General features: G+C 34.6%; 1 protein-coding gene across 5 annotated transcripts in view; it reads left to right on the plus strand.

Moving 5' to 3' along the window:
- Nucleotides 1-26,447, plus strand: part of LOC118197266 (uncharacterized) — an 86,367-nt gene that overhangs the window by 22,881 nt on the left and 37,039 nt on the right. For all 5 annotated transcript variants that reach the window (XM_085823209.1, XM_085823212.1, XM_085823213.1 and 2 more), the window contains exon 5: nt 6,478-6,803. In XM_085823209.1, coding sequence (XP_085679335.1) covers nt 6,478-6,803 — 326 coding nt within the window. The remainder of the gene's footprint in view (nt 1-6,477; nt 6,804-26,447) is intronic.

Genomic DNA, 26,447 nt, shown 5'->3' on the forward strand with positions numbered 1-26,447 from the left:
TTTTCTATGATGAATGATACCTTTTCTTTGAAAAAATTCTATTGGAGACTTTTCGTCATGGGCAATTCCCAAATTGTTAAATCGATAGAATATCAAAAAAGGATTTAAAAAAGAATTAAATTAGTATTTCAAAGGTGTCTTAAGAAATATAGAACTATTTAAACTTTTTTTACCAAGAAGCTAATTTGAAAGTGCGTACGCTAGATTCGGTACACTGTTAAATGGGGGCTTTTGCGCATACATTTTTGCTGCAATTTTTTTACGGTCCACAAAATGGAGAATAGCACCATGTTTTGATTTCAGTTAACAATGAATTTAAAACTATAACTTGAGCATATGAATCGCTAAGTGCTTTTATTTTTTTGTTTTCTATTAAATATAAGCATATTGTAACTCATGAATTTAAAACTGACATTATTAATGCCGGTTTTGTTTGTTCTTTCCATTTCCTTATTTAATGCAAATTGTATCTTGAACCTTTTTATGCAGTCCCTAGTGAAATGAAAATTTTCCCCACAAACATAGCATCATCTCTCAGCCAAAGGCAGAATCACATCTGATTCGCCGCCATTTTTATTTCGATGGATTGATTTATAATTCATAGTTTGTTTTTTAATACTTGGTACTTTCACTTCATTAGAATGATACCCAAGATTATTTATTTAAGACAATGAGTTTCCGTGCGATGAGAAATATAATTGCATTCTCTCTTTAGTCAAGTTGGATTAAACCATGTTTTAATACTTTAATGTAAGCACTTTAATACTTTTTTTTATTATATTTTCAACACTAATCTGTATGTTTCTTCAATTATTGTGTTTTTAAATTTTCTAATTCAATCTGCTGCTTCTAAGCTGACTTAAGAAATTCTGGTACTTACGTATTATCGCAACCAGGTTGGCGCCATTTGTAAGTTTGAGTAAAAAAGTATGAATAGAAAGAAAATGTACATTTATTAATTACAGATAATTTTTAATACAGTTTTTTATATTATTTTGTTTTAAAATCTAAAATAGCAGTTAAACCCTTCCGGTTTCGAATTTGAATAAGTTGCAGAATTATTTTTTCGGCAGAAATCTTTTGGCTATTGCTTTTAGCACTGATTGAAAACCGTTTTCGCCATAACCATGTACACGTCGACTTATTATTACTTAAAAAAACATCCCAGAATTGCACAAAAATGGCATTGCGCACACTCTTGACTTTATCCATGTACACTGCTATTTTCTCATAAATTACAAAAATTTGCACGAAAATGTAGGAAAATTTTGTGAATCTCCACATGCTCTTTTTACAAAACTACGTATAACACGTAGGGTTGTCGTAAGTAGGGTCGCCAAATTTGGCAATTTATGCGAATTTTGGCCTGGTTGCGTTAATACGTAAGTACCGAAATTCTATATCTAACAGATTTTGTTCAGTACTTGTTTTAGTTGTTCAATCCTCTGTGATCGATTTTACAATGCCACAAACAATTCAGCATTTATTTTGAAAACATCCAAATTTTCAGTAGTTTTTCTAATATCATCTTTCTTAGCATTTTTTGGTGCATTCTCTCCAGTTTTTTTCAGCAATATATATAAAATGACTTTTCTTTGAATTAATTAAGAAACTCATTTTGAAAACAAAATGGAAGTAGCACTAAAAGTGTTCTTGAAAAAAAGTGTTCATAAAATAATAGTTTTTAAGTTCACTGGCTCCGAGTCTTTAGATTTGTGGGGGTGATGTAACAGCATATACGGACATTACAGTCATTGGTTCCATGTATTAGGTTTTTCAGGATTAGCATAAAGGAAAAAGTAAATTGGTTGAGTTTGTACAGATGGAAAGAGTATGTTTTAGAAGAGTGATCAGAATATTAGTTTCGATGTAGCCACTTTCTCATGTATTGGTAAATGATAACAGCTGGCCAGCTGTGTGCAGCAGGTCTGTTTGCCTGCATATAATCTGTAAGTAATTTGCTCTTTGCAAGCATTCAGTTAGACTGCTTTTCTCACTCTCCTAAAAGCAACTGACTCTGTTTACCTGGAGCCTTTCTACCGCAGGTGTTAGTTGTGTCCTCTGGTGGAGGGTTACAGTTTGATTTCCATACATGTATATATGTACTTTAAATGGTAGCTGAAGTAATACTGGTTTATTATTATTACTATTATTATTTGGAACAGTAGTATGTTATTAAATTTCAATGGGTACATCCCAGGTAGCTTGAAGAATGTCAAGTCAGCATTCCAGTTCTTGCTGCATGTTCAACACTGGATACAGAATATATTCTAGCTTTCAAAGTAGCAGTATTATAAACTGGTGTGACATAGACTCAGTCTTTGATGTCTACTATTGGAATTGAGGGCAAAGACAGCAATCTCGCCACTGCCAGTAAGCCTGTTACTTCTTGATATGGCTCCAATGATACCAGTTTCTTTAAAACTTATAGTTTGATGATGCTACAAAATACAGTTCACATTTTTCTTTCATTAACACTATTTTGTTACCAGGTATTCCTTGATACTATCAACAAAGTGAAAAAATAATATAATTGCATAATGATAAAAATCTCACATTTCTATCTTCCATTGTTATTTTATGTAATTTTTTTTAAATCCGAAAAGAGTTTTGTTCATTCAGTATTGTCTCAAAGAGCTAGTCTGTTTCCTAAGGCAACAAGTATATATTTATAGCCAGGGCTGTGGAGTCGATGGGGAAAATGACCTACTATGACTCCTGAAATTTTAAAGACTCTGACTCCGACTCCCTCATATATATATATATGTAAACATATACACATAGCCCCTCGTAGCCCTCGTATATATGATGTGATTTATGGTGAAACAGAAAATCAGAAGGAAGATGAAGATTTGGTAATAGGAGCTGCAACTACAAAAGTAGTGGAAGAACTTTCAGACAAAAATAAGTTTTATCTTCATGTTAGAAGTTACTTCTGTCGAGTATGTGATTACACACTACATAAATTTCGAGTCAACGATGAAGTGATTTTGCATGCTAAAGTTGCTGATGTTTCTGCTCTAGCAAATGCATCTTTTTTTGATATAAGGTACTTTTTGAACAGATTTCCTGTGTTACTTCGTTTAGTCATGAAAGATGATGATATTGATGTTGCTACTGATATACTGCAGTCGCAATTTTGCAGTTTACAATTAGAAAACTTGGATGAAGTTATAAAATCAGCTAGGATTGACACCCAGTGGAGGTTAATTGGAATATTGAAAGGTGCTGATGGAATTTTAAAATATAGTGAACTCTCTAGAATTATGTTGGCCATCTTGACAGTTCCCCATAGTAATGCGGCGTGTGAGAGGATTTTTAGTGTTGTTGCGAAAACGAGGACTAAATTTAGATCTAATATTAGTGATGACACATTAGAAAAACTTTTATTAGCGAAAGCAGGCCTATGTGGCAATTGCTATGAACAAAATTATGAAGTTTCTTTCTTAACGAAAGCAAAATCTGCCACTGTCCATAACATTTGTATGAAAACTGATTAAAGTGCCTTTTTTTTTTTTTTTTTTTTTTTTAATTATTATTATTATTAAACGATGAAAGTAATAAAAATGTTTTTTATGTCTAAGGTATTTTTGTTTTGCTTGCATTTAAGACTTAGTAACTATTTAAAGTTAATTCATTATTAAAAACTATACTTTTATCATTTAAAAAGTCTTTTTAACATTGTGAAAAATCTCCTGATTTCTTAAAAAATCTCCTGATTTTTGAGTGTCATAGGTTGGCAAGTATGTCACTGGAAGAGGATGATAGAGACTCAATTAAAATGTCTTGAGTTTGACTGTCCCGATTCAAATTCTCCAATTGTTCTGAGAATAATTTCATTCTTAATGTCTAGCTTTATAAGTTCATAAATGGCTTTCTTTACCTTTATAATTTGTTCACCATCCAACAAAATTCAGTGTTTCGCATCTACGTATATGTATATTGAACCCAGCAAAATCTCATTTTCTAGCAAACTAGTTTCTGTTTTCTTCATTGAAGAAATGATTTCTTCTGCAATAAACCCTCCATTTCAGAAAGAACAAACATCCCATTCTTCCATTCTTGCCTCCTGTCAATTCTTCAGATTGCAGCTTTTTTGTGGCTATATAGGGTGTAGAAAGAAGAGTTTCTGATTCTGCAAGATCATTCCACAGTCTTTCTGTTAGTGAAACATTAGGGTTATCTACATCTTCTAAAAAGTTCTTAATTCTAACAACCTCTTTATCATCAAATATGTACTTCCTTATCTCGTTGCTTGATCAATAATTGCACCTTTTCCTGCTCGCTTCCTAAGAAAGCCATCAATTTTGGGAGTTCTTACTGCTTACCTAAATTTACCAGTGAAATTTGTAACTAAATGAATCAGTTTAATCACTAATGGCAAATATCACATCCATCCTCCTCCCTTATAATTATTTATTAATATGTCAATAAAATAGAAAATAACTATTTATTAATGTATATAGTCCATAAATAAAAATAATAATTCAGCTTGTCATTAATTTTTTTCAATTAATTTTAATTTCATTTCAAATTCAAACTGGAGTCGGAATTGGCCTGTTTTTAGCGACTCCATCTCCGACTCCTTTTACCCCAAAATCTGCTTGATTCCGACTCCACAGCCCTGCTTATAGCTGCCAGTTCTTCTAGTTTTGCATCATATCTCCTGGTCTTCCAATAGATTGCTAAATCTCCCAGTTTTTCATTTTTAACCTTTCCTAAGGCAAATGTTTCCTAACAATAAATAAAATTCTTTAAATTAAAGGCTCTTAAATTGTGCAAATTCCACTCTTTCAACACTGCTGATTTTCAGCATAATTTTTCTTATTAAATTTTATTTTAATTGATGTACTATAGAAGACTGTTAATGAAAGTACAACTGATATGCAGCTAATTAATATTTGTATTTAATTTTGTTTCACATCAATAAATTGTTCTAAGTTTATCCACGTAACAATATACATATTAATTACAAATTTTATTTTTATTGTTCTTAAAAGTAATTTGATGTATAAAATTCTTCCATGCTGAGGATTTTCTCTGTACAGTGGAACCTCGAGATACGAGCACCTCTATATACAAGATACGAGGAAAGTATGAGCGAAACATTTGTCTCTAAATACAAGCATTAACTCGAGCAATGAGCCAGGCTGTTGGTATGCGTAGTGCCATTTTCCGATACAGCTCAACTCGGGAAATCCCCTCATCAGATCACCCAGTGTTCTTTGATCTATGTGTTTGTGCACTTATGAGTCAATTGTTTATTATATTTAATATGAAAATAATTATTTCATGATGCCTCACAAGAATATTATTGCCTCAGATAGTGCTGCAAGAGAAAATAAGAAAGCCATGGCCATTGAAATTAAGAATGAAATAATTCATAAACAATCATAGTGTATGAGTGATGGAATTGGCGAAGACTTATGGCCTTTCGACATCGACGATTTGCACTATTTTGAAGAAGAAATTAGGAAACTTGATGTAGCCAAAGAAGTTACCGTTACTTCCAAGCACCGTCCAAAATTCCTAGATGTTGAGTAGCTGTTGGTATGGGCTAATAAGAAGCAGTTAAAAGGTCGGTGTTGGAAGCTATCATAAAAGTAAACTACTGTTATATTATTTACCAGTGTTATTCATTTGAAAATTGATGTTTTTGGGGATGCACAACGGATTAACTGGATTTACATTATTTTCAATGGGGAAGTTGTTTCTAGATACAAGAAATTCACTATACGAGCTCAATGTTGGAACGAATTAAACTCGTATCTTGAGGTTCCACTGTATTAAAATGTAGAAAAAATATACTAAATGAAATTAGCCAAGGAACATAAAACTTAGAATATCTAATTAAATATTAATATATTTCATATGAGAATTACATTATAAATAGTTCAATAATCTGAATCATGTGTTGAAAATCATGCATCAAATTAATTTAGTCAGTATGCAGTTCTTTTGAAAGGGCCTTGTTGCACAGCTGGTAAACCTCCCATAAACTCCATTTTTTTCAAATTTGACAACTATGTGTACTGCACTTTGCTTGTTACCTTATTGAGCTGTTTTTTATTTATTTACAAATAGGTTAAATTGTAAAATATAAATTTAACATGCATTTTCATAATTTTTATGGGTAATTAATTATTAATATGTTGATTTCAATTAAAAAAACAGAAAAATGCTTGGTATACACAGGTTCAAAGCCGCATTTTGTCTAGCAATAGGTTTTAACTAAATTTTTTATAATTCATTTGAAAGGACTATCATTGCTGTTTTTTTTAATCATTTTAAATATGCTATTTTAAAAATGATTAGATTGTTTCATGTTATTGCCATCCGTAATGTATTCTATTTTAACTATTAATATTAATTGTTTAACAAAGTTCATAAATTTAAGATGTACCTGATTTTGCAAAGTTATCTCAATGCTTTATATTGTAATTGCAGCTGATTGTCTTTCCACTTTTAACATTTTAGAACTGATTATATTAAAAACAGAAGTAAAGTAACTTCACTGAGCACTATTAAAGAAGCAGATTCTTCGTTATCAGAAGAAGAAAGCTTTTCTCCATTAGAAGAAGGAAAAGACTGTACTCCATTCGAGGGCATTCAGGAAAATTCTTATAATGTGGAAGACAGAATTTTAAATACTGATTCAGCATCTTGTCCTGTGTATTCTGAAAGTGTTAAGCAGAATGCATCTGAAGAACTAATAGTCAATAAGGAAGAAGGAATTTCTCCATCACTAGAGAAACAATCAAATACTGTAGATGTTTCAATGTCACAGCCTTCTTTAGTGGCCAGTAAGTATCATATTTCTATATTTTTCTCATCATTTTATGCTTAACTACAAATTTATGCACCGCTTATCAAATCGTGCTTACTGCTTTGGTTTAAATATTGCTATCGCATTGCTTAAACATTGCTTTTACGAGCTAAATACTTTGTATATGAACTGAATAAAATAACTAAGTAAGGGGTCAGCAAACATCTTGATTTTGATTGTTTTGCAAAGACCGACCAGTTTCTAGGAATTTTAGATAACTTGGCATCTACATGCCAAAACATCTCTTCTCTGAGTTTGACAGGGTTGATTTAGATGAATGTTTTGTTCTAGGATACTATAGGATCTTAATTGTATGGAAATTAAGTCCTTCAGCCCTGTTAGACTGATAAGCGAGTTTTCACTCCTCAGAAATGTTACAACTTTTATTTAACTGTTAAAATTGAACGGAAGGCACCACTTGTGATTACAATCAAAACACTGCCACTTGCTGATATTTGAAATATGATATGTTGAAATTTAAGTTTAAGGTAAGATAAGGACATCATTAATCCATTCCAGATCTTTGAATGTATACTAAATTTCCTTTTTCAATAAGAAATAAATAGAAAATGAATATCTTCTTATTAAAACAGATCCCATTTTTGTTGTTATAACACTATTTAATACTAAAATGCAGATTGATGGGTGAAATTTATGCTGTACATCAGGGATGTCAAACTCATAGGTAGACTTGGGGCAAACAAACAAGGTTTAACTTTAGGCGGGCTGCCAAAAAAAAAAAAATCAATATTCATAGAAACATAGATTTATTTCGAATAATACAATAATAAACATATATATATATTTATATAGAAAAGAACAAGAAAAATTTAATGTTTACGTCCTGATACTTGACATCGCTATTTCGGGATATTCTGCTATAATCTTTCCTATTTCGGGAGAAATTTTGTTTGCAATGATAACTTTAAACGCTGACCCAAGGTGAGCATCATTAATACGGTTTCTAACAGGAGACTTATTACCTTTCATGACTGAAAATAACTGCTAGCACCGATAAGTGCTACCAAACATGGAAATAATTTCATATGCGAATTTTCGAGTATTTTCAAACCTGGCTGGTAAATATTTGTAAAATTCAGGCACGCCCACTTCAATTTTGCTTTCCACATTTTGCTTTCAAATCTGAGTTGTATTGAATCTCGATCACCTCCATTTGCATATGGCTGGGTACTGAGTCAATACTTATAGAGAAAATCGAAGAAAAAAAAAAAAAAAAATTATCTTCGAGGGAACTAAAATCATTAAACCTCGTTTCAAATTCAGTTGTTAAATTTGCAATTTTTTCTGCGTATTTTTGATACGAACAAGTATCATTTAAACTTGATTTGTTCATGCTGCACGTCGGGAAGTGCGTCAAGTCTTTATTTTTAAGTTGTTTTTCCCAAAGAACTAGTTGACATTTGAATGCTTTAATTATGTCAAACATGTTCGTAATGATATGATCTTTTCCTTGTAACGATAAATTTAAATCGGTTAAGTGTTTGGTTATATCAACCAAGAAAGATAAATCTTGTATCCATATTGGATCGTAAAACAAACTTACGTCTTGATTTTTCGTTTTTAAAAACTGACATATTTCTTCTTTCAAATCCCAGAATTGTTTGAGAATCTTGGAGCAAGATAACAAACGTACCTCGGTATAGTAGGACAAACTCGAATATTCACTATCTAACTCACTTAAGAAAGCAGTGAATTGACACTGATTTAAACCTCGAGATCTTATAAAATTTATGACTTTTTTTATATATGACAAAACATTCTCCATATTTATTACTTTCGTGCATAGAACTTCTTGATGTATAATACAATGCATATGATGAATGTTTGAACCGTGAATTTCACTAAGTTTTTTTCTTAGTAATGCTACGAAGCCCTTGTTTTTCCCGTTCATTGATGGAGCGCCATCTGTAGCTACAGAATTTAATTTTGCCAAAGGTAGATTGTATTTCTGCAGAAGTCCAAAAACACAAGTAAATATATCTTCTCCTGTGGTAGTACCAGGCATCGGTATTAGTTCCAGTAATTCCTCAAAAATGTTAAAATTCTTGTCACAAGAACGAAGAAACACTGCTAATTGAGCTTTGCCACTAATGTCAGTGCTCTCGTCACAGGCAATGGAGAAACTTTCGAAACTAGATGATTTTGCTTTGATCTGATCACTTAAATTCGCGGCTAAATCAGTAACTCTTTCCGCAACTGTATTTCGAGACAATGAAATTTATTGAAAAGCCTTCACATTTCCAGGACAAACAATTTCTCCAGCTTTCATTAGGCATTCCTTGATGAAATCACCGTCAGTAAAAGGATTCGAATGTTTAGCTATCAACTCGGACAAGACGTAACTTGCAAGTACCGCCGCTTCACTTTCTTGCAATACTTTACTAAACATGGACTGTTGCTTTTTCACTCCTAACTTGAGCTCTTTCAACTTTTCTTCTCTCATTAATCTTTCGTAATTGTTATAATTCGATTTGTGTTGTTCGTAATGACGTTTAATATTATATAACTTTGGTACATTAATAGCATTATTACATATCAAGCAGATTATTTTATATTTTATTTCACAGAAAAAATATTCTAATTCCCATTTCACTTGGAATATTCTATGTTCATCAGCAATTTTTCGTTTAATTTTACTACCACTTAGTTTTGATATAGACATACTGAATACAAAGGGCTGGAATAAACACGGTTAACGTTAAAAAGTTAACAAAAATTTATTCTTTCCACAAGAGATAAATCAAAATGCTGAAATATTTCTTCAAAAATATTCTAACAATATCACAAAATGTCAAAACGTTTAGCAAAATCAATTCAAAACAGAGAAACTAATTCTATCTCACAGCGAAATCGCTACAAATCAATCACAGCATTAAGTAAACAAACAGTTCGCTAGAACTACAGCTACTACTGAGATGAGTTGTTTGTTCTCGACTTTTATAAGCTTTATAATTAATTTCTCGAATATACTGGAGACATCTATAAATATCTGGATTTTTGTGGATGGCAACAGCAATTACGAGATATTTATTTATTAGGTATTAAATGCACGCGCTGTTCTATTTTTAACCTTCCAACGCAGCTGTCTTTTCAAAAATCGTCTGCGTTGCTAAGGCAACATGAAGCAAATCTAATTACAATTCTAAATAAAAAAAAACTAAATAAATAAATAACTATGAAATCCGTAACAATATGAATTAAGTAATAATTAATAATAAAGCAAAGTGAATGCACATGCATGCACCGATATATCGTACAAAACTATGATTGGAATACTGAGACCATGAGTTCGGCCACATTCGGCTATCGGAGGATGCGTACAAGTTCTGAGTGCACGTGTCCCCCAAAAGCCGAAGGTAGCTGAACGCAAGCTAGTCACACGCATTTGTAATTTAAGTAGTGTGTGTGTCAGCTTGCTGTGAGTAATCTAACAACACTGAATAAATTATCGTTAATTACTTAGCAGTAAACATTTCATTTTTTTCTTCGTTGATATGTTATTTTATTATTATATATTATTATTTGCCGATATATTGCCCGGGCCGCAAAAATATTTGTTGTGGGCCGCGAGTTTAACATCCTTGCTGTACGTAAATGAAGCAGGATACTGAATTGAAATTTTTTTCTGCCAGATCAAAAGCAATTTTTCAACCTGCTCTAACTATGCTTACCATATTTTTTAGGATTCAACCCAGACATTTAACCCAGAATATACACTGACTACCAATAAGTATTTGGACACCTGTGATAGAAAAGAAAAACTAACTTTATTCAAAATCAATAGTTGGTAGAACTGTTGTGTAGAGAAATTGTCTGATCGCGTTATAAACACTAAATGAATGATTTTCTGATTTAAGGAAATCTTATTTTTATTTGATTCTGAATTATTTATTTTAATGCTTTAATTTTGGGGAAAAACAGATGCTTCTGGGAATATTATTTAGTTTAAAAGAATATTAATTATTTTTCTTTTATTTGCAATTTTTGTACAAGCGTTGATTCATTGTGAAAAGAAGCAGGGAAAGGGAGGCAATTTTGCCAAGTCATGATTTCGCGCGCTTTGTCCTTTAGAATGTTCTAGAAGAAATTTCATTGTGCAGTTGACCTTAGGACAGGAAGTACATGACAGAAGGGTCAGAGGTTGCCACTTAACCTTCGATGTAAGTCATTCAGGTTTTGGCGATTGAGGGTCCGGTTGTTGGCTAAATGAAGAAGGGCGTGCATGCGCGATCACCCTTATTTCCGCATTCAGGGGTTGAAAACGCAAATTTTGCCAAAATTAAGGGGGCAGTAATTGAAGCCATAGTGGGAGCCCGCGTTTGTGAAGGAGAGGAAGAAAATTCAAGTTTGAATCACTTTTTTCGTGCGAGACTTACTGTATGGATGTTACTCTTGAAACTTGCTCTGGGGTTGAGCGTTAGAAACGATGTAATTTACGAAGAGAGATGCTCCCCGGCCGCGTTTTGACTAAGAGGCGAGATTGAAGAGGTATGAGTATTTGCTGAAAGATTTAAAAGACTTTACTCACTTACTCTTGGAATGAATTTTGTGCGGAACTTACTTTTGGATGTTACTCTTGAAACTTGCTCTGGGGTTGAGCGTTAGAAACGATGTAATTTACGAAGAGAGATGCTCCCCGGCCGCGTTTTGACTAAGAGGCGAGAGACTTTACTCGCTTACTCTTGGAATCACTGGGTGGACTTACTTACTTTGGGGCTAAGATTGTAACTTCGAGCTTGCTCTTGGGATGAGTGAGAGAAGTAATTGCCTAGAGAGACGTTTCCGGCAGAAGTGCTCCTGTTTCTGATTTCCAGAGTGAAAATTGCTTTGTTGTTATGAAAACCAGTTACCTGCCGTGTGTATTTCGCCAATAGTGCCAGGACAGGACGTCCTCTGAAACTTCCATTTGCAACCATGGATAAGCTCCGCCGACGTCAACTCTTATTAGGATACGAGTCCTCCACTTCAAGATGTACACCACAAGATAAGGTTATATTTTTTTATGTTTGAACTTTAAGTAAGGTTTCAACGACTTCCTTGGATTGTAAAATAACAACGAATCTTAAATGAATTCTCAGGCTTTCAATTGTTTCCCTTTCCCCTTCTAAACTACCGAAACAAACCTTAAGGTTTTTATATGAATTAGGATGTAATAATTTAAGTTGTTTGTGTAATCTTCCTTAGAACAGATGTGAATTGCAAATAATATGTTTTCTTTAACCTCTTAGAAATTATAGAACGGATACCCGTTAAATTAAAAGAGTCATGTAATAGATTTGCAAATCATGAATTTAAATGTAACAAAAAGTAAATGACAAATTGAAGAATTACCCTGTGTCTAAAATAAGTAAATTAAAAATGTAACACAAATAAGAAATTTGACTCTCTGATGAGGATAAGGTTTAATTTTTATTGTGAGGAATTTGAATAAACTGATATTTAATCTGGAAACCCGGATGCATTTTCACAACGCGATGCATTAAAAATTCACTTATACGATCACTAAAAGTTTGGTAATTAGCAAACTCTGAAAAGTTTGGTTTCTCAGTTGATATTTAGTTAGTTACGGTTTCACCTGTCTGTAAAACTGCCACAATGTAGGAAGCATATTGTCATCCAAAATAGTGCAGTAGGCATCGGAGTTGAGCTTATCATGAATGGGTACCAAGGGTCCCAGCCCATACCAGGGTAAACACCCCCAGACCGTAATTCCACCTCCGCTGAACTTGACTGTTGGCACAATGCATTCTGGCAGGAGACGTTCTCCAGGTAGATGCCAGACCCAGACCCTGCCATCCAAACGGTAAAGGGTGAACCTTGATTTATCACTCCAAAGAACCCGTTTCCACTAATCTACGGTCCAATTTCGATGTGTTTTGCACCACATTAACCGAGCAGCGCGGTTGGACTTTGTGATCAAAGGCTTATGGGCATCAGCACGACCATGAAAACCAAGCAGATGTGCTTCCTTACAAATGGTATTCATTGAAACAATAATCCCGGATGTCTGTTGAAACTCCTCGCGGATGAGGGCCATCGGTTGGGATGCGGTTCTTCCGAATTTCTCTGGACAGCACTTGTCGGTCTTTATCTCCCAGTTTCGTTGGTCTGCCGACTCTGGGCACTTTCCGACATTCACCGCTCACCTTCCACTTCTTAATCCCATAGGCCACTGTCGATTTTGGGTACTTCAGATCACTAGATATGTCCCTTGAGGATCGGCCACATTTGTGATACCCGATAATTACACCTTTCTCGAAATCAGAGAGCTCCGAACTGCGAGGCATCTTGCATGTGACTAAAGCTGATGCTGTTTCCTACGCGATATATACAGGCGGAGTCCGTGATGTACCTTAGGACTGCAGATATCGTCATTTGCATAGCTGTCCAAATACTTATTGGTAGTCAGTGTATTTTTGAAATTATTTAAAAGTCTTAACAGTTTACTGAAGTATTAAAATTTTATTCAGTACAGTATAAAGTTCATAATCCGGACGTCCATTATCCGCAATGATCTATAATCCGAACCTCAAAGCCACAATTTTTTTTTTTTTATATGCGCATACATTACGCATGCGCACGTTAAAAGAAATGTTTAATAAAGTAAACAAATAAATATTAAGCTTTTTTTTGTGTGTGTAAAATTTGATACCCTTTAGATCATAATTGCTTTTTATTTCATAAATTACAGTTTCTCATTTTTAATTGTATAATTTCTTTTCATCTTACCAGATTTAAATGAATGATCTATAATCCGGAAAAAATCCTAATCCGGAGTCGCCAAAGTCCCGACAAGTCCGGATTATGGACTTTGTACTGTAGTATTTTTCACTAGACATTTTCTAGAAATGGTTTGTCTTAATTGCATCATAAAATTCACAAGAAGAAAGTTCGGAGTTTATTTTAACATTTAGCAGATGTTTAACAGTAGATGCTGAAAGCCTACTCCTTTCTGCAGGCCAAAATGTTCCCCATAATTGAAAAAACTCTCTCAGCTTAAGCAGATGTCCCAGGCAAAGACATTTCAAACTCAACCATTTTAAAAATATTGCAACATGAAATGTCAGTCTTTGGAAACATTTTAAAAATTGCTTTTCACTTCTGTTACGCCATCCTTTGCCCACCGTAAGAGGGCACTGCATAATCTTGCCAGTTCTTCTGTATCGTAGTATATGTATAGTGAGTAGGAATAAATGTCTTGTCCTGAAAGGCAGTGTTGATCTTTTAATGAGTGTGGAGTTCAATTTCTGACCCCTCTTCACAAAAGAAGTGAACATTTTTTTGGTGTCAGATGTGGGATTAGGTGAGAATGTGGTGGTAATAATGTGTGTCATCAAAATTTGTGTGAAAAAATAGTGTGGTGATATGGGAATATGTGTTGTGCGGAAATCAAAAGTGAAGATGGTTCCATTGTGTAGATTATGGTGAGTAGTTATTTCTAGTTGTTGTAATAATGTTTAGTGTTAAATTCTGTTTATTAGTGTTGTGTATTGAGGTGTTTCTACTTGGTAATTTAAGTTGATTGTGTCTGTGTTGAGTTTGATTGTGTTCTTTTTTGTGCTCATTGTGTTCTAGTTGTCAATTCAGGGTTGTTGTATTTTTCTTTGAATTAAGATGAGTCTGAAGTCACTTAAGTCATTAAAAAAGACGAGTTGACTCTCGTGGCGGAGGAATTGGGATTAGTAATTCCGAGCGAGGCGAAAATTGTTACTTTGAAAATTTTAATAGAAAGTTCAGAAGTTTATGCAAAATGTTATTCATAATATTCTAGAGGAAAAGAAAATGCAAATTGAGAAACAAAAATCAGAAAACGAAATTAGATTAGAGTTAGAGAAAATACAAATTGAAAAACAAAAATCGGAAAACGAAATTAGAATAGAGTTAGAGAAAATAATACTTTCTCAGTTAGAGGTGGAATTAGCTTTAGCTAACACAAGGAAAGACTTGCTACAAAATCCAAATATGAAAAATTTAATTAATAGCATAAAAACATTAACAATTTCTGTACTTACTAAAGCAGAATCCTTTAATCTCTTTTTCGAATCGATTGAAAGGGCTTTTAGGACAAAACAAGTACCTGAAGATCTAAAAGCAGAAATCCTATTAAATATTTTAGGAGAGAAGGTCACTAATTTAATGGTATATGTGAAGGAAGAAAATATTAATAATTACGATAAACTAAAGTCTATGATTTTAAAGGAATTTCAGTCAACCCTCAAGAGTGCTTAAATAATTTTCGTTCTACGCAAAAATTGCCATTTGAGAACTTTGTACAGTTTGCATCAAGGTTAAGTGCTAATTTTGAATATTATTGTCAGTTGAGGAATGTAAAAGATTTTAAATCGTTATGTGATCTTATGGTTTTGGATAAAATATTCAGTGAACTTTATCGTGAATTAAAGACCCATACAGCAGTTAAACAGGGAGAGACATGGTTCGAACCCCAAACTTTAGGTCATGAAAGCGATATTTATTTGTCATCAAAAGGTAAACAAAAACCAGAATCCCTTTTTGCAAAATCATTTACAGGTAACGATAATAAAAGAAGCGACGGAAAAAATGTTAATAAACTTCATAATTATAATTACAAAAATATTTCTAATGTATATGTATCTGGAGCAAAAGATCAAACGTGTATTTTGTGTGAAACTAATCCAAACCACCCGTTACAAAATTGTTCTAATTTTAAAAGGCTTTCTGTAAATGAGCGTGTTGAAATTGTTAAGCAAAATAACCTTTGTTTCAAATGTTTTTCTTCAGTGTGTAATACAAAAAAGTATAGAGCCAGAAATTGTTTCTGTGGGAAAGCTCATTATTCTATGATTCATTTCTATAAACAAAATAAACCTCTTTCCAAAGTAGAGAATGGTGACGCTGAACAAACTCAATGTAATGCTTCAGTATCAATGTCAAGCCGAATACATAAATCATCTGTGCTGTTACTCACTTGCAGTGTATACGTTAGCTCGGTTGATAAAACAAAATTCATTAAAATGACGCGCATATTATGCGATAATGGCTCTGAAAAAAGCTGGTGTGTGAAGTCATCAGCTTCTTTCAGAGCCAGAGAAAATGGACTTAGTTTCAGAGCCAGTTTGAAGTTTGCTTAAAATTAAAATCAATTAGAAAGGAAAGGTTGTCAGTTTTTTCCTTTGGCTCAGCAAAGCCTACTGAGAAATTATACGAAGTAGTAGAATCAAAATTATCTAGTAGATACAACCCTAATCAGTGTATTCAAATTGAAGTGCTACTGGCCGATACTATTGCAGCGGCATCTGTTTCTGTTCCAAATGAAGAAGTACAAAATATTATTCAGTGCCGCGGATTAGTCTTAGACGACTGCTGTGACAGTGATATAAACATTGAGATATTAATTGGGGCAGATGTGTTTTGGCAGATTATTGAAGCCTCAGCTTTTGAAAAAATAAACTAGGAAATTACTTGCGTGCCAACAATTTTCGTGTTTGCTTTACAGGGAAGTCAAGATGTTTACAAGCCAAATGTTAAGACTGCAGTTTCAGCGAATTTTTGTGTAGCCGCTTCAGATGTTCAGATATTGTGGGAGCTTGATGCTTTAGGAATTAAAGAAAAAGAAGAGTTAAATGTAGTTGATAAAGTGCTGATAGATGAATTTGAGAACAATTTAAAATTCGTGAATGAGAGATATGAAACTGATTTATTATGGAAGTTTAGTTACGATGAATTGGGAAATAACTATTTTTTAGCTAAATGCTAATGAGTATAGGGATATAATAAATGACCAAAAACAAAATGGAGTTATTGAGGAATGTGAGGAAGATGAGCATGAGTATTTTATGCCTCATAGAGCAGTTGTTAGGAAAGATAAAGAAACAACCAAAGTTCGTATAGTCTTTAACTGTAGTTCAAAATCTAAAGGTAATCTTTCTTTAAACGATTGTTTGAAAATTGGCACAAATTTAAATCCAAACATTCTTGATGTAATTCTAAAATTTCGTAATTACAAAATAGCGTTTAATGGTGATATAGAGAAGGCTTTCTTAATGATAAAAATTTCTGAAAGAGATAGAAAATTTTTAAAATTTCTTTGGTATTCAGATAACCCTAGTGAAGAATATAAAATTATGAGAATGAAAAGACTACTCTTTGAATGTAAAAGTTCCTCTTTCATTTTGAGTGCTACGATAAAGCATCATATAAAAAAGTATGAGAAAAGTAAACCGAAGTCATTTGAAATGTTAAATTCATCACTTTACGTAGACGATTTATATTATGGTGGAGACAGTGTGAGAGAATCATTTGTGTTGTCGTCGGATGCTGTGTCAATATTAAAGAGTGGTGGATTTAATTTGAGGAAACTGAGGTCGGAAAGTAAAGAATTAGAAAAATTGTGGATAGAAAATGGACTTAGTGACAGTGAGATAGTGGGAGTTCAACAGCTGAAAGCCCTAGGGTTGAACTGGAATCCTGATATAGATGAGTTGTCGTTGGAGGTGAAGGGTTTGGTGGATTCGTGGAAAACATTGCGACGCACTTAAAGATGTGTTTTACAGACAGCTGCAAGAATCTTTGATCCTATTGGTGTGATTGCAACGTTTGTGATACGTATAAAGTTATTGTTACAGGAAATTTGGGAGAGAGCATGTGATTGGGACGAAGAATTGCCGGAGGACTTGCAGCAAAAGTGGATAACGTGGTGTAACAAAATTGAAAAATTAATAGTTGCTACTACATTGACTACCAATAAGTATTTGGACCTATGCAAATGACGATATTTGCGGTCCTAAGGTACGTCACAGAATCCGCCGGTATATATCGTGTAGGAAACAGCATCGGCTTTAGTCGCATGCAAGATGCCTCGCATTTCGGAGCTCTCTGATTTCGAGAAAGGTATAATTATCGGGTATCACAAATGCGGCCAATCCTTAAGGGACATATCTATCGATCTGAAGTACCCAAAATCAACAGTGGCCTATGGGATTAAGAAGTGGAAGGTGAGCGGTGAACGTCGGAAAGTGCCCCGAGTCGGCAGACCAACGAAACTGGGAGATAAAGACCGACAAGTGCTGTCCAGAGAAATTCGGAAGAACCGCATCCCAACCGATGGCCCTCATCCGCGAGGAGTTTCAACAGACATCCGAGATTATTGTTTCAATGAATACCATTCGTAAGGAAGCACATCTGCTTGGTTTTCATGGTCGTGCTGATGCCCATAAGCCTTTGATCACAAAGTCCAACCGCGCTGCTCGGTTAATGTGGTGCAAAACACATCGAAATTGGACCGTAGATTAGTGGAAACGGGTTCTTTGGAGTGATAAATCAAGGTTCACCCTTTACCGTTTGGATGGCAGGGTCTGGGTCTGGCATCTACCTGGAGAACGTCTCCTGCCAGAATGCATTGTGCCAACAGTCAAGTTCAGCGGAGGTGGAATTACGGTCTGGGGGTGTTTCCCCTGGTATGGGCTGGGACCCTTGGTCCCCATTCATGGTAAGCTCAACCCCGATGCCTATTGCACTATTTTGGATGACAATGTGCTTCCTACGTTGTGGCAGTTTTACGGGTTGGACCCCTGTTACTTTCAGGACGACAATGCCAGTTGTCATGTTTCGACGTTAACCAAGGCTTGGTATGGTTCCAATGGAGTTCATTGAATGGACTGGCCTGCCCAGAGACCAGACCTGAACACTATCGAGAACCTCTGGGACGAGTTGCATCGCCGAATTCAGGGGTGCACTACCCGTGCAAAATCGGTGAAGGAACATCTATGTGTTCTCCAAGCCGAGTGGAAGAAAATACCACTAGCTGTCATACAAAGACATGTGGAAAGTATGCCCCGGAGGGTCCACGCTGTAATTACCTCTCGTGGAGGCTCTACCAACTATTGATTTTGAATAAAGTTAGTTTCTCTTTTCTATCACAGGTGTCCAAATACTTATTGGTAGTCAGTGTATTCCAACATATTGTTTTCTGGATTGTGAGGATGAGCAATCGGAAGTGCATGTGTTTTGCGATGCTTCACCAAGTGCTTACAGAGCTGTTGTTTATTTTAGATATTATGGGAATAATGGGAATTACAGAGTGTTTTATAATGTCGAAGAGCAGATTGTCACCATTAAAGATACTTGGAGCTAATGGCCATGGTAATAGGTGCTAGAGTGGGAAATTACCTTAAGACTGTTTTCAAGGATAAAATTTGAAGAATAGTGTTTTCGAGTGATTCTTGTATTGCATTACATTGGGTGAAGGGAAGCGCAAAGAGATGGAAACACTTCGTTGCCAACCGGGTTGTGGAAATTCAGGAAAGATCGAGTCCAAGCGATTGGTATTATTGTCTGTCTGATGATAATCCCACAGATTTGCTTACTAGAGGAATCTCGGCTGAGAAGTTGGTACTTAATGGAAAATGGTGGTCAGGTCCAATTTGGCTTCGAAAAAGTTTTGAGAGTTGTCCTAAACAGTGGGTTAGAGGGTTACCAATTGTAGAGAGTGCGGAAATACTAAGAGAGCAAAGAAAAAATTCTGTCAAATGTTTTGTAGTTCAGCTAGAATTAGTTGAGCAGCTTTGGAACAAATTTTCAGTTTGGAATAAGTTGCAGAGAGTTGTTGCTTGATTTTTAAGGTTTATAAGAAATGTGAGGGGGAATAGGATTTTGACTTAGAAACAAGTGAACTAAAAGAAGCGTATAATATTATAATCAAACTAGTCCAAAGAACTGAGTATAAAAAGAAAATAGCTACTTTAGAGAAAGCGAGAGTGTTAAAAAAAAGTTCTTTAATTTCTCTAAATCCGTTCTTAGACAACAGTGGCCTACTACGTGTAGGAGGACGTTTAAGAAATGCCAGCTTACCAGACTCTGTGAAACATCAAATAATATTGCCTAAGAATCATCCTGTTACAAAATTGTTAGTGACATTTTATCATCTTAATTATATGCATGCTGGAGTACAATTAATGAACTCTGCAATGAAACAAAAGTGTTGGATTATAGGAGCAAAAGCTGCAATACGCAGAGAAATAAGAAAGTGCATTATCTCTGCCAGATTTTGCTCTGAGATTTCGAAACAAATGATGGCTGATTTACCTTCTGCGAGACTGAATCCCGGAAGACCATTTCTTAGATCAGGAACTGACTTTTCAGAACCATTCTTGATCAGCCCTAGACGTGGTAGAGGAGTTAAACCACTGAAAATGTACGTGTATGTGTGTTTGTATGCTTTGCAACGAAAGCTGTCCATTTAGAACTTGTTAGTGATCTTAGTGCTCAAGCATGTATTGCAGCTCTGAAATGATTCATCGGACGACGAGGAAAGCCAGCTGAAATATTCAGTGATTGTGGAACGAACTTTATCGGTGCAAAGAATTACTTAAAAGCGTGTATGATGGAGGCACTTGGTACTTACTTGACCAACAAAGGCATTAAATAGACAATGAATATTCCATCAGCCTCTCATTTTGGAGGCCTATGGGAGGCTGCCGCTAAATCCATGAAGTTTCACATGAGATGTGTTATAGGATTGCAGATCCTCTCACAAGAAGAATTTTCATTGTGTCTAGTGGAGATTGAAGCCGTACTTAACACTCGTCCTTTAGGGGCTGCTTCTGAGGACCCAAATGATTTTTCTGTCGTTACACCGGGTCACTTTATTATCGGTTCTGAGTTAAAAAGTGTTAAGCCTGATGTAACAAATGAGAAAATTCCCATCCGTGAACGGTGGAAATTAGTCACACAAATTTCCCAATCGTTTCGGAAATCGTGGTCAAAAGACTACTTGACTCAGTTGCAAGTGTGCAACAAGTGGAAACTTCCCAGTGCCGATTTACATGCGAATGACTTGGTGCTAATCAAGGATGAGAACTTGCCACCACTTAAATGGAAGAGGGCAAAAGTAATTTGCACTTACAAGGGAACTGACCAAATAGTAAGGTCAGTCAACTTAAAAATTTCATCGGGTGAAATGAAAAGACCAATACGTAAACTGGTCAGACTTCCTATAAATGATTGATTGAATTATTTCTTCCATGTTTATAATTATATTTACCGTTTGTTTAATTTTTATGTGTTGCATTTATATTTGTAGTTGAGCTGATGACAGGGTCATGGGGGCCCAGTGTGTTATGCCATCCTTTGCCCGCCGTAAGAGGGCGCTGTATAATCTTGCCAGTTTTTCTGTATCATAGTATATGTATAGTGAGTAGGAATAAATGTCTTGTCCTGAAAGGCAACGTCGATCTTTTAATGAGTGTGGAGTTCAATTTCTGCCCCTCTTCACAAAAGAGGTGAACAACTTCTCTTCAATAGTATCTGATACTTTTTCAGAATCTGATCCATAACCTATCCTCTGGTTTTGAATTATAATAGTCCAACAATGTATGTTTATCACATAAGTCATCAACATTTATAGAATCTTTTATAATTTCATTAACAACCTGTGCACTCTCTTCTAAATTAGACCAGGTAATTTCAGTTCATAAATTTATCCATTGAAATTTTCTAACTTTATCAAAACTGGTTTTCCACAACCCTAAGTATTAAATACTAGAATTATAAAAATTGTCTACACTTGAGAAGAATTTTTGTTCCTGAATATCATTATTATTATTATTATTTTTTTTTTTTTTTTTTTTTTTTTTTTTAGAGTGCGTAGCAATTCTTTGGCAGAAGATAATATAAATATGTGGATTTTTCTGAAGTTGACAAATTAATTCAGAATATGTCTGAAATGCTTCTGTTGCTGTGATAGAATTAGTTCCAGTTTCAGAACTACATTATTAAGTAACTGTAAAGCACCATATAAAAATTTCAAATACAGTTCATTTTCTAGATTTTAAAAAAAAATCAAATAATAATTTTGGGCATTTGTCACAAGATAGGAAGTATGATTTTAGGCTATCAAAAATGGAAGGTATTCTGTCTATTGCAGGTAACAAACTAAGAAACCTTGTGCTATGAGATAATACTTTTTTGTAATCTGTTTCCACAAATTCACAGAACTCTTTAAGTTTCGTTACTCGTACTATATATATGTGAAAATATTTGTAAATTTTTATAACAATAACTTCTATATTCAGGGGTAGAGTTTAGATGTGCAGTCTGATGTTTTGAAACTGAGTTCGTGTCTAGCAGTGTGGTATGAAAATGAAGCTTCTTTAGTAGCACACTCAAGATCATTGTTATTACTATTACTAGCTTTGGCTTTAAAAAATCTCTTATGTTTGCTGACGTAGTAGTATTAATAGCACTCCTCCTGTGTTTAGCTGTTTTTGCATGATCTTCAATATCACACTTTTCTTTTGTGATAGCTTTGTTGTTGAATAAGGCACCATGTAACAAGACAAAATACACATTTATTAAAATAACATTCAAAGCATGATATTAAACTCAGAGCTCTACAGCAAAGCAAATCCAGTAACTTCCTCTTCTGAGGCTAACATACAACTCTCCTAACTGTCCTTGGAGAAGAGGCTGCACGAGACAAGTGTGCTTTGTATATCGCCAAACAGTCTCCAGATACTACACCCCCGTCATAAGATTGTTATTGATACTGTTTAAAAATCAATCAGCAATCTGGAAACTAAAATCTAGCAACTGTTTGCGATCAATGAGAACAAGAGAAAACAAAATCTTTCTTTACATTTAAACATTCTACACTAATATTCAAATCTAAACTACTATATAATACCTACAATTACACATCAATTTACTATATAAACATAGATAACACATTTTTCTTCATCCACTGGTTCCAAATATTGTTGTAACAATTTCTTATTTTTTAACCACAGAAAACAAGTTGATATTCTTTATTAACATGTTAAAATATGCCCATGCTGGTATTATTCTAATGATGAAAATAAAATATAGCTTCTTACTTTTACATATGAAGTTCATCAATAAAACATTATCAAAATTTCTCTATTCAGATTGCTTACATAAGTACATAATTCTATTTCTTTCATTTACATGGAAAAAAAAAATACTATACAGAAAAACTTTTCCCTCTAAAACAGATTGTATTAAAGTTCTCTTTGATTAATGATGTTGCACTCTGATTCATCTCCTTGGAAGAAAAATATCTAAATTTACCACATACCCCGAATATTTGTTATCCAATAAATTTTTCTTTCTATTTCAAATTACATAAATATCTTATTTGCATAAATTAGTAAAATTATTAAGAAAAGCAAAGAAAAACTATCTAATCATTAATTACGAGGGCCATCCAGGAAGTAGATTACGTTTCCGTCTGTGTCCGCTAGGGGCGGGGCTAGCGCGGCCATCTTGGGGTCAGAGCGTTGTGCAGCTCAGTCTGCATCTAGCCGTGCTAGTGAGAGGTTCGTGCTGTGCTCCGTTCAGATACTGTGATGGTTTGAAATGTCTGCGTTAATTGAAAATCCTGCGAGGTGCGCTCAGTAATAAGGTTTCTGACTGCAAAAAACTGTAAACCGATAGAAATCTATCGGCAGCTTCGTGAAGTGTATGGGGACAACATTATCACTGAAGGTGGAGTGCGTCAGTGGGTCATAAGATTTCAAAATGGCCGAACCAATGTTCACGACGAAGATCGAAGTGGGAGACCCAGCATAGTGACCGCCGAACTTCTCGAAAAAGTCGATGCTAAAGTCTGTGAAAATCGAAATTTCACAATAACGGAACTTTCTTTGAGTTTTCCACAAATTTCGCGAAGTTTGTTGCACGAAATCATCAGCGAAAAGCTTGGTTACCACAAGTTTTGTGCAAGATGGAAGGCAAGAAGAGGTAACGAAGTGGTTGAAGGCGCAGGCGGCCGAATTTTTCGACGAAGGAATTTCCAAGCTCGTACATCGCTACGATAAATGCCTTAATTTGTATGGTGACTATGTAGAAAAGTAGTATTTGAGTGTGGCTTTCATCTGTATATAATAAAATTTGTTTCCTATACTTTGTTTATTTTTTTATTCCAAAACGTAATCTACTTTCTGGATAGCCCTCGTATATAAAATGTTGCTGAACATGAACAGTAAATAATGTTCAAAGTTCACAGGTGGGAAGTCTGGATAAGGCATCGATGTTCGACAGCTTTTTTCCTGGTCAACGTTCTATTTCTAAATAGTATTTCTGCAACACTATGGCCCATCGTTGCAATTTGCACGATTGCGGAGCATTTCTCACTGTAAATGCTAGTGGATTGTGATCAGTCACAATTTTCACAGGTGAACTGAACATCCATGGTTCAAATTTTGTCAATGCCCATACTATAGCATAAGTTTCATGCTCTATAGTCGGCCAGCTTTGTTGAGGTTTCAATAGTTTCTTGCTTGCATGGCAGAAGGGAAATTGTTTCTCTCCCCTTTGCTGTGATAAACATGCGTCTATTCCGATTTGGGATGCGTTAGAATGAAGGACAAACAGATCCTGCAGTGTGGGGGTGATCGGTTCCGTTGACATCGCTAATTGTTCCTTCTGTTCTTGAAATGCTGACTTATGAATTTCTTTCCATTCAAGTATTTCCATTTATTTATTTTCTTTGAGTTCCGTGAGTGGATAGGAGATATCTGCATACCCTGGGATATAATTACATAATCCTAACAGGCTTTTAAGATCTCTTTTCTTTTTCAGTGTTTCCAGTTTCTTAATTGCTTCTACTTTCTCGGGATCTGGTTGATGTTACCCTGATCCAATTATGTGTCCTAAATATTTAATTTGAGGTTTTGCAAATGAACATTTCTTTAAATTGACAGTAAATCCAAGCAAGTAGTTTGATGAAAACTTTATCCAGATCTTGCAGATGAGCATCAAAATTGGGGGTAAATATAGCTATGTCATCAATATAAGCTCTTGAAAATTATTGAAATTCTTTCAGCGCGTTATTCTTTACCCTCTGAAAAGTTGCTGTTGCGTTCCTTAGGCCAAAAGGTAACACTTTAAACTGATATTGACCACGATGAGTTTTGAAGGATGTGTACTCTTTACTTCCTCCATTTGAATTGCTCAAAAATCCTTGCAGTAAATCCAATGTTGTTATGACGTTGGCTCTTCCTATGCTGTACATTAAATCAATGGTGTTTTGCATAGGAAAGTCATCTGGCTTCATCACTGCATTCAATGCTCGATAATCTAAACATAATCTAATATTTCCGTCTTTTTTGCTTACACAAACTACTGAATGAGCTATTTCTGCATTACTTTCTTCTGTTAGTTCCGATTTCAATAATTCTTTTACTTCTTCATCAACTTTGGTTTTCAATGCTTCAGGAATCATGTAAATGTAAAGTTTCTTCCTCTCCATATTGGGTATTAATCTAATTTTATGAGCTTCAACTTTAGCTATTTTCAGCTTTCCAGTGAATAGTGCTCAGTGTTTATTGATAAGAGCGATTAATTTTCTTCTTTGCTGCAGATTTAAATTTTCTAAATTCAGATTCGCATCTATTTTTAAATCTTCCAGGAGAGTCGAAAGAACTTTTACTGGCAAAGTTAAAATTTCTCCAAATTCTTAATTTTCAAATATCACTCCAAATGCATTGACGCTAACTTGGAATTTTCGAATTTTATTTGCATGAACATGTTTGATCTTTCCATCATGTAGTTTTACTTTATAGGAATGAGGTAGACAATGATTCACGATTTCTTCTGGTCCAGTCCAACGTGCATAGAGTTTGTTATTTGAATCTGGGATGAGTAAATAGACTTGTTCCCTGATTTTGAAATTTTTTGGTACTGATCTTCGATTAAAATATTGAGCATATTTTCATTGTTTCTCACTTGCAATTAAATTGGCTGGTTCAGCTACTTGTTCCAACCTTATTTTTAAATACTGTAAGTAATTCACTGCCTATTCACTTATATTAGGTAGTATAGGTATCTCTCCTGACCATGAAGACTTCAGTTCTGCTAGAGGACCTCTTTGTTGTCTTCCATACATCAACTGAAATGGTGAGACTCCAGTCGTGCAGTTTGGTACTTCCTGGTAAGCAAAGAGCAAGTATGGAATGTGCTTATTGCAATTCGAAGGATCAGTCCTGATGACATGTTGTAATATTTGCTAGAGGGACTTGTTCCATCTTTCTACTAATCCATTTGAAGCACTGTAAGCAGCTGTAGAGAACCTAGTCTTTTCTGGAATTCCTTAGTTAATTTTGAAACAAAGTTACTTCCATTGTCACTAGCTATTGTATTCTACTGTTCTCGTAAAAATCTCCAAAAATGTATCAGAAGTAGCTTTTGCTGTCAAGCTTCTCAGAGGAATGGCTTCTGGCCATCGGAAATGTTGATCTACCAGACATAACACGTATTTATGTTTCCTCGCAGAAGGAGGTTCAATAGGTCCAATAACGTCGATGTTTACTACTTCGAAAGTAATTCTGATCTTCTGATGGGTGTATGGGAATCTTGTCCGATCACTTTTCTGGACTCTTCAACTGACAATTTTTTCATGCTTTACAAAAGGTTTCGACATCTTGTGCTAATCCAAGCCAAAAAAAGATGAATATCGGATTCTGTCCTTTGTATTTCTTATTCCAAGATGTGCACCGAAAATGGAACTATGTGCTAATTCCAGCACTTGTGTTCTTCTACTAAGCAGAAAGACTAACTGAAAAACAGTCTGTCCTAATATTTTTTCTTGGTGATGTAAAAGATG

Source organism: Stegodyphus dumicola, chromosome 9 (genome assembly GCF_044657685.1).
Source record: "Stegodyphus dumicola isolate Sdum_Otavi_A_Nest chromosome 9, ASM4465768v1".
Lineage (NCBI taxonomy): Eukaryota > Metazoa > Arthropoda > Arachnida > Araneae > Eresidae > Stegodyphus > Stegodyphus dumicola.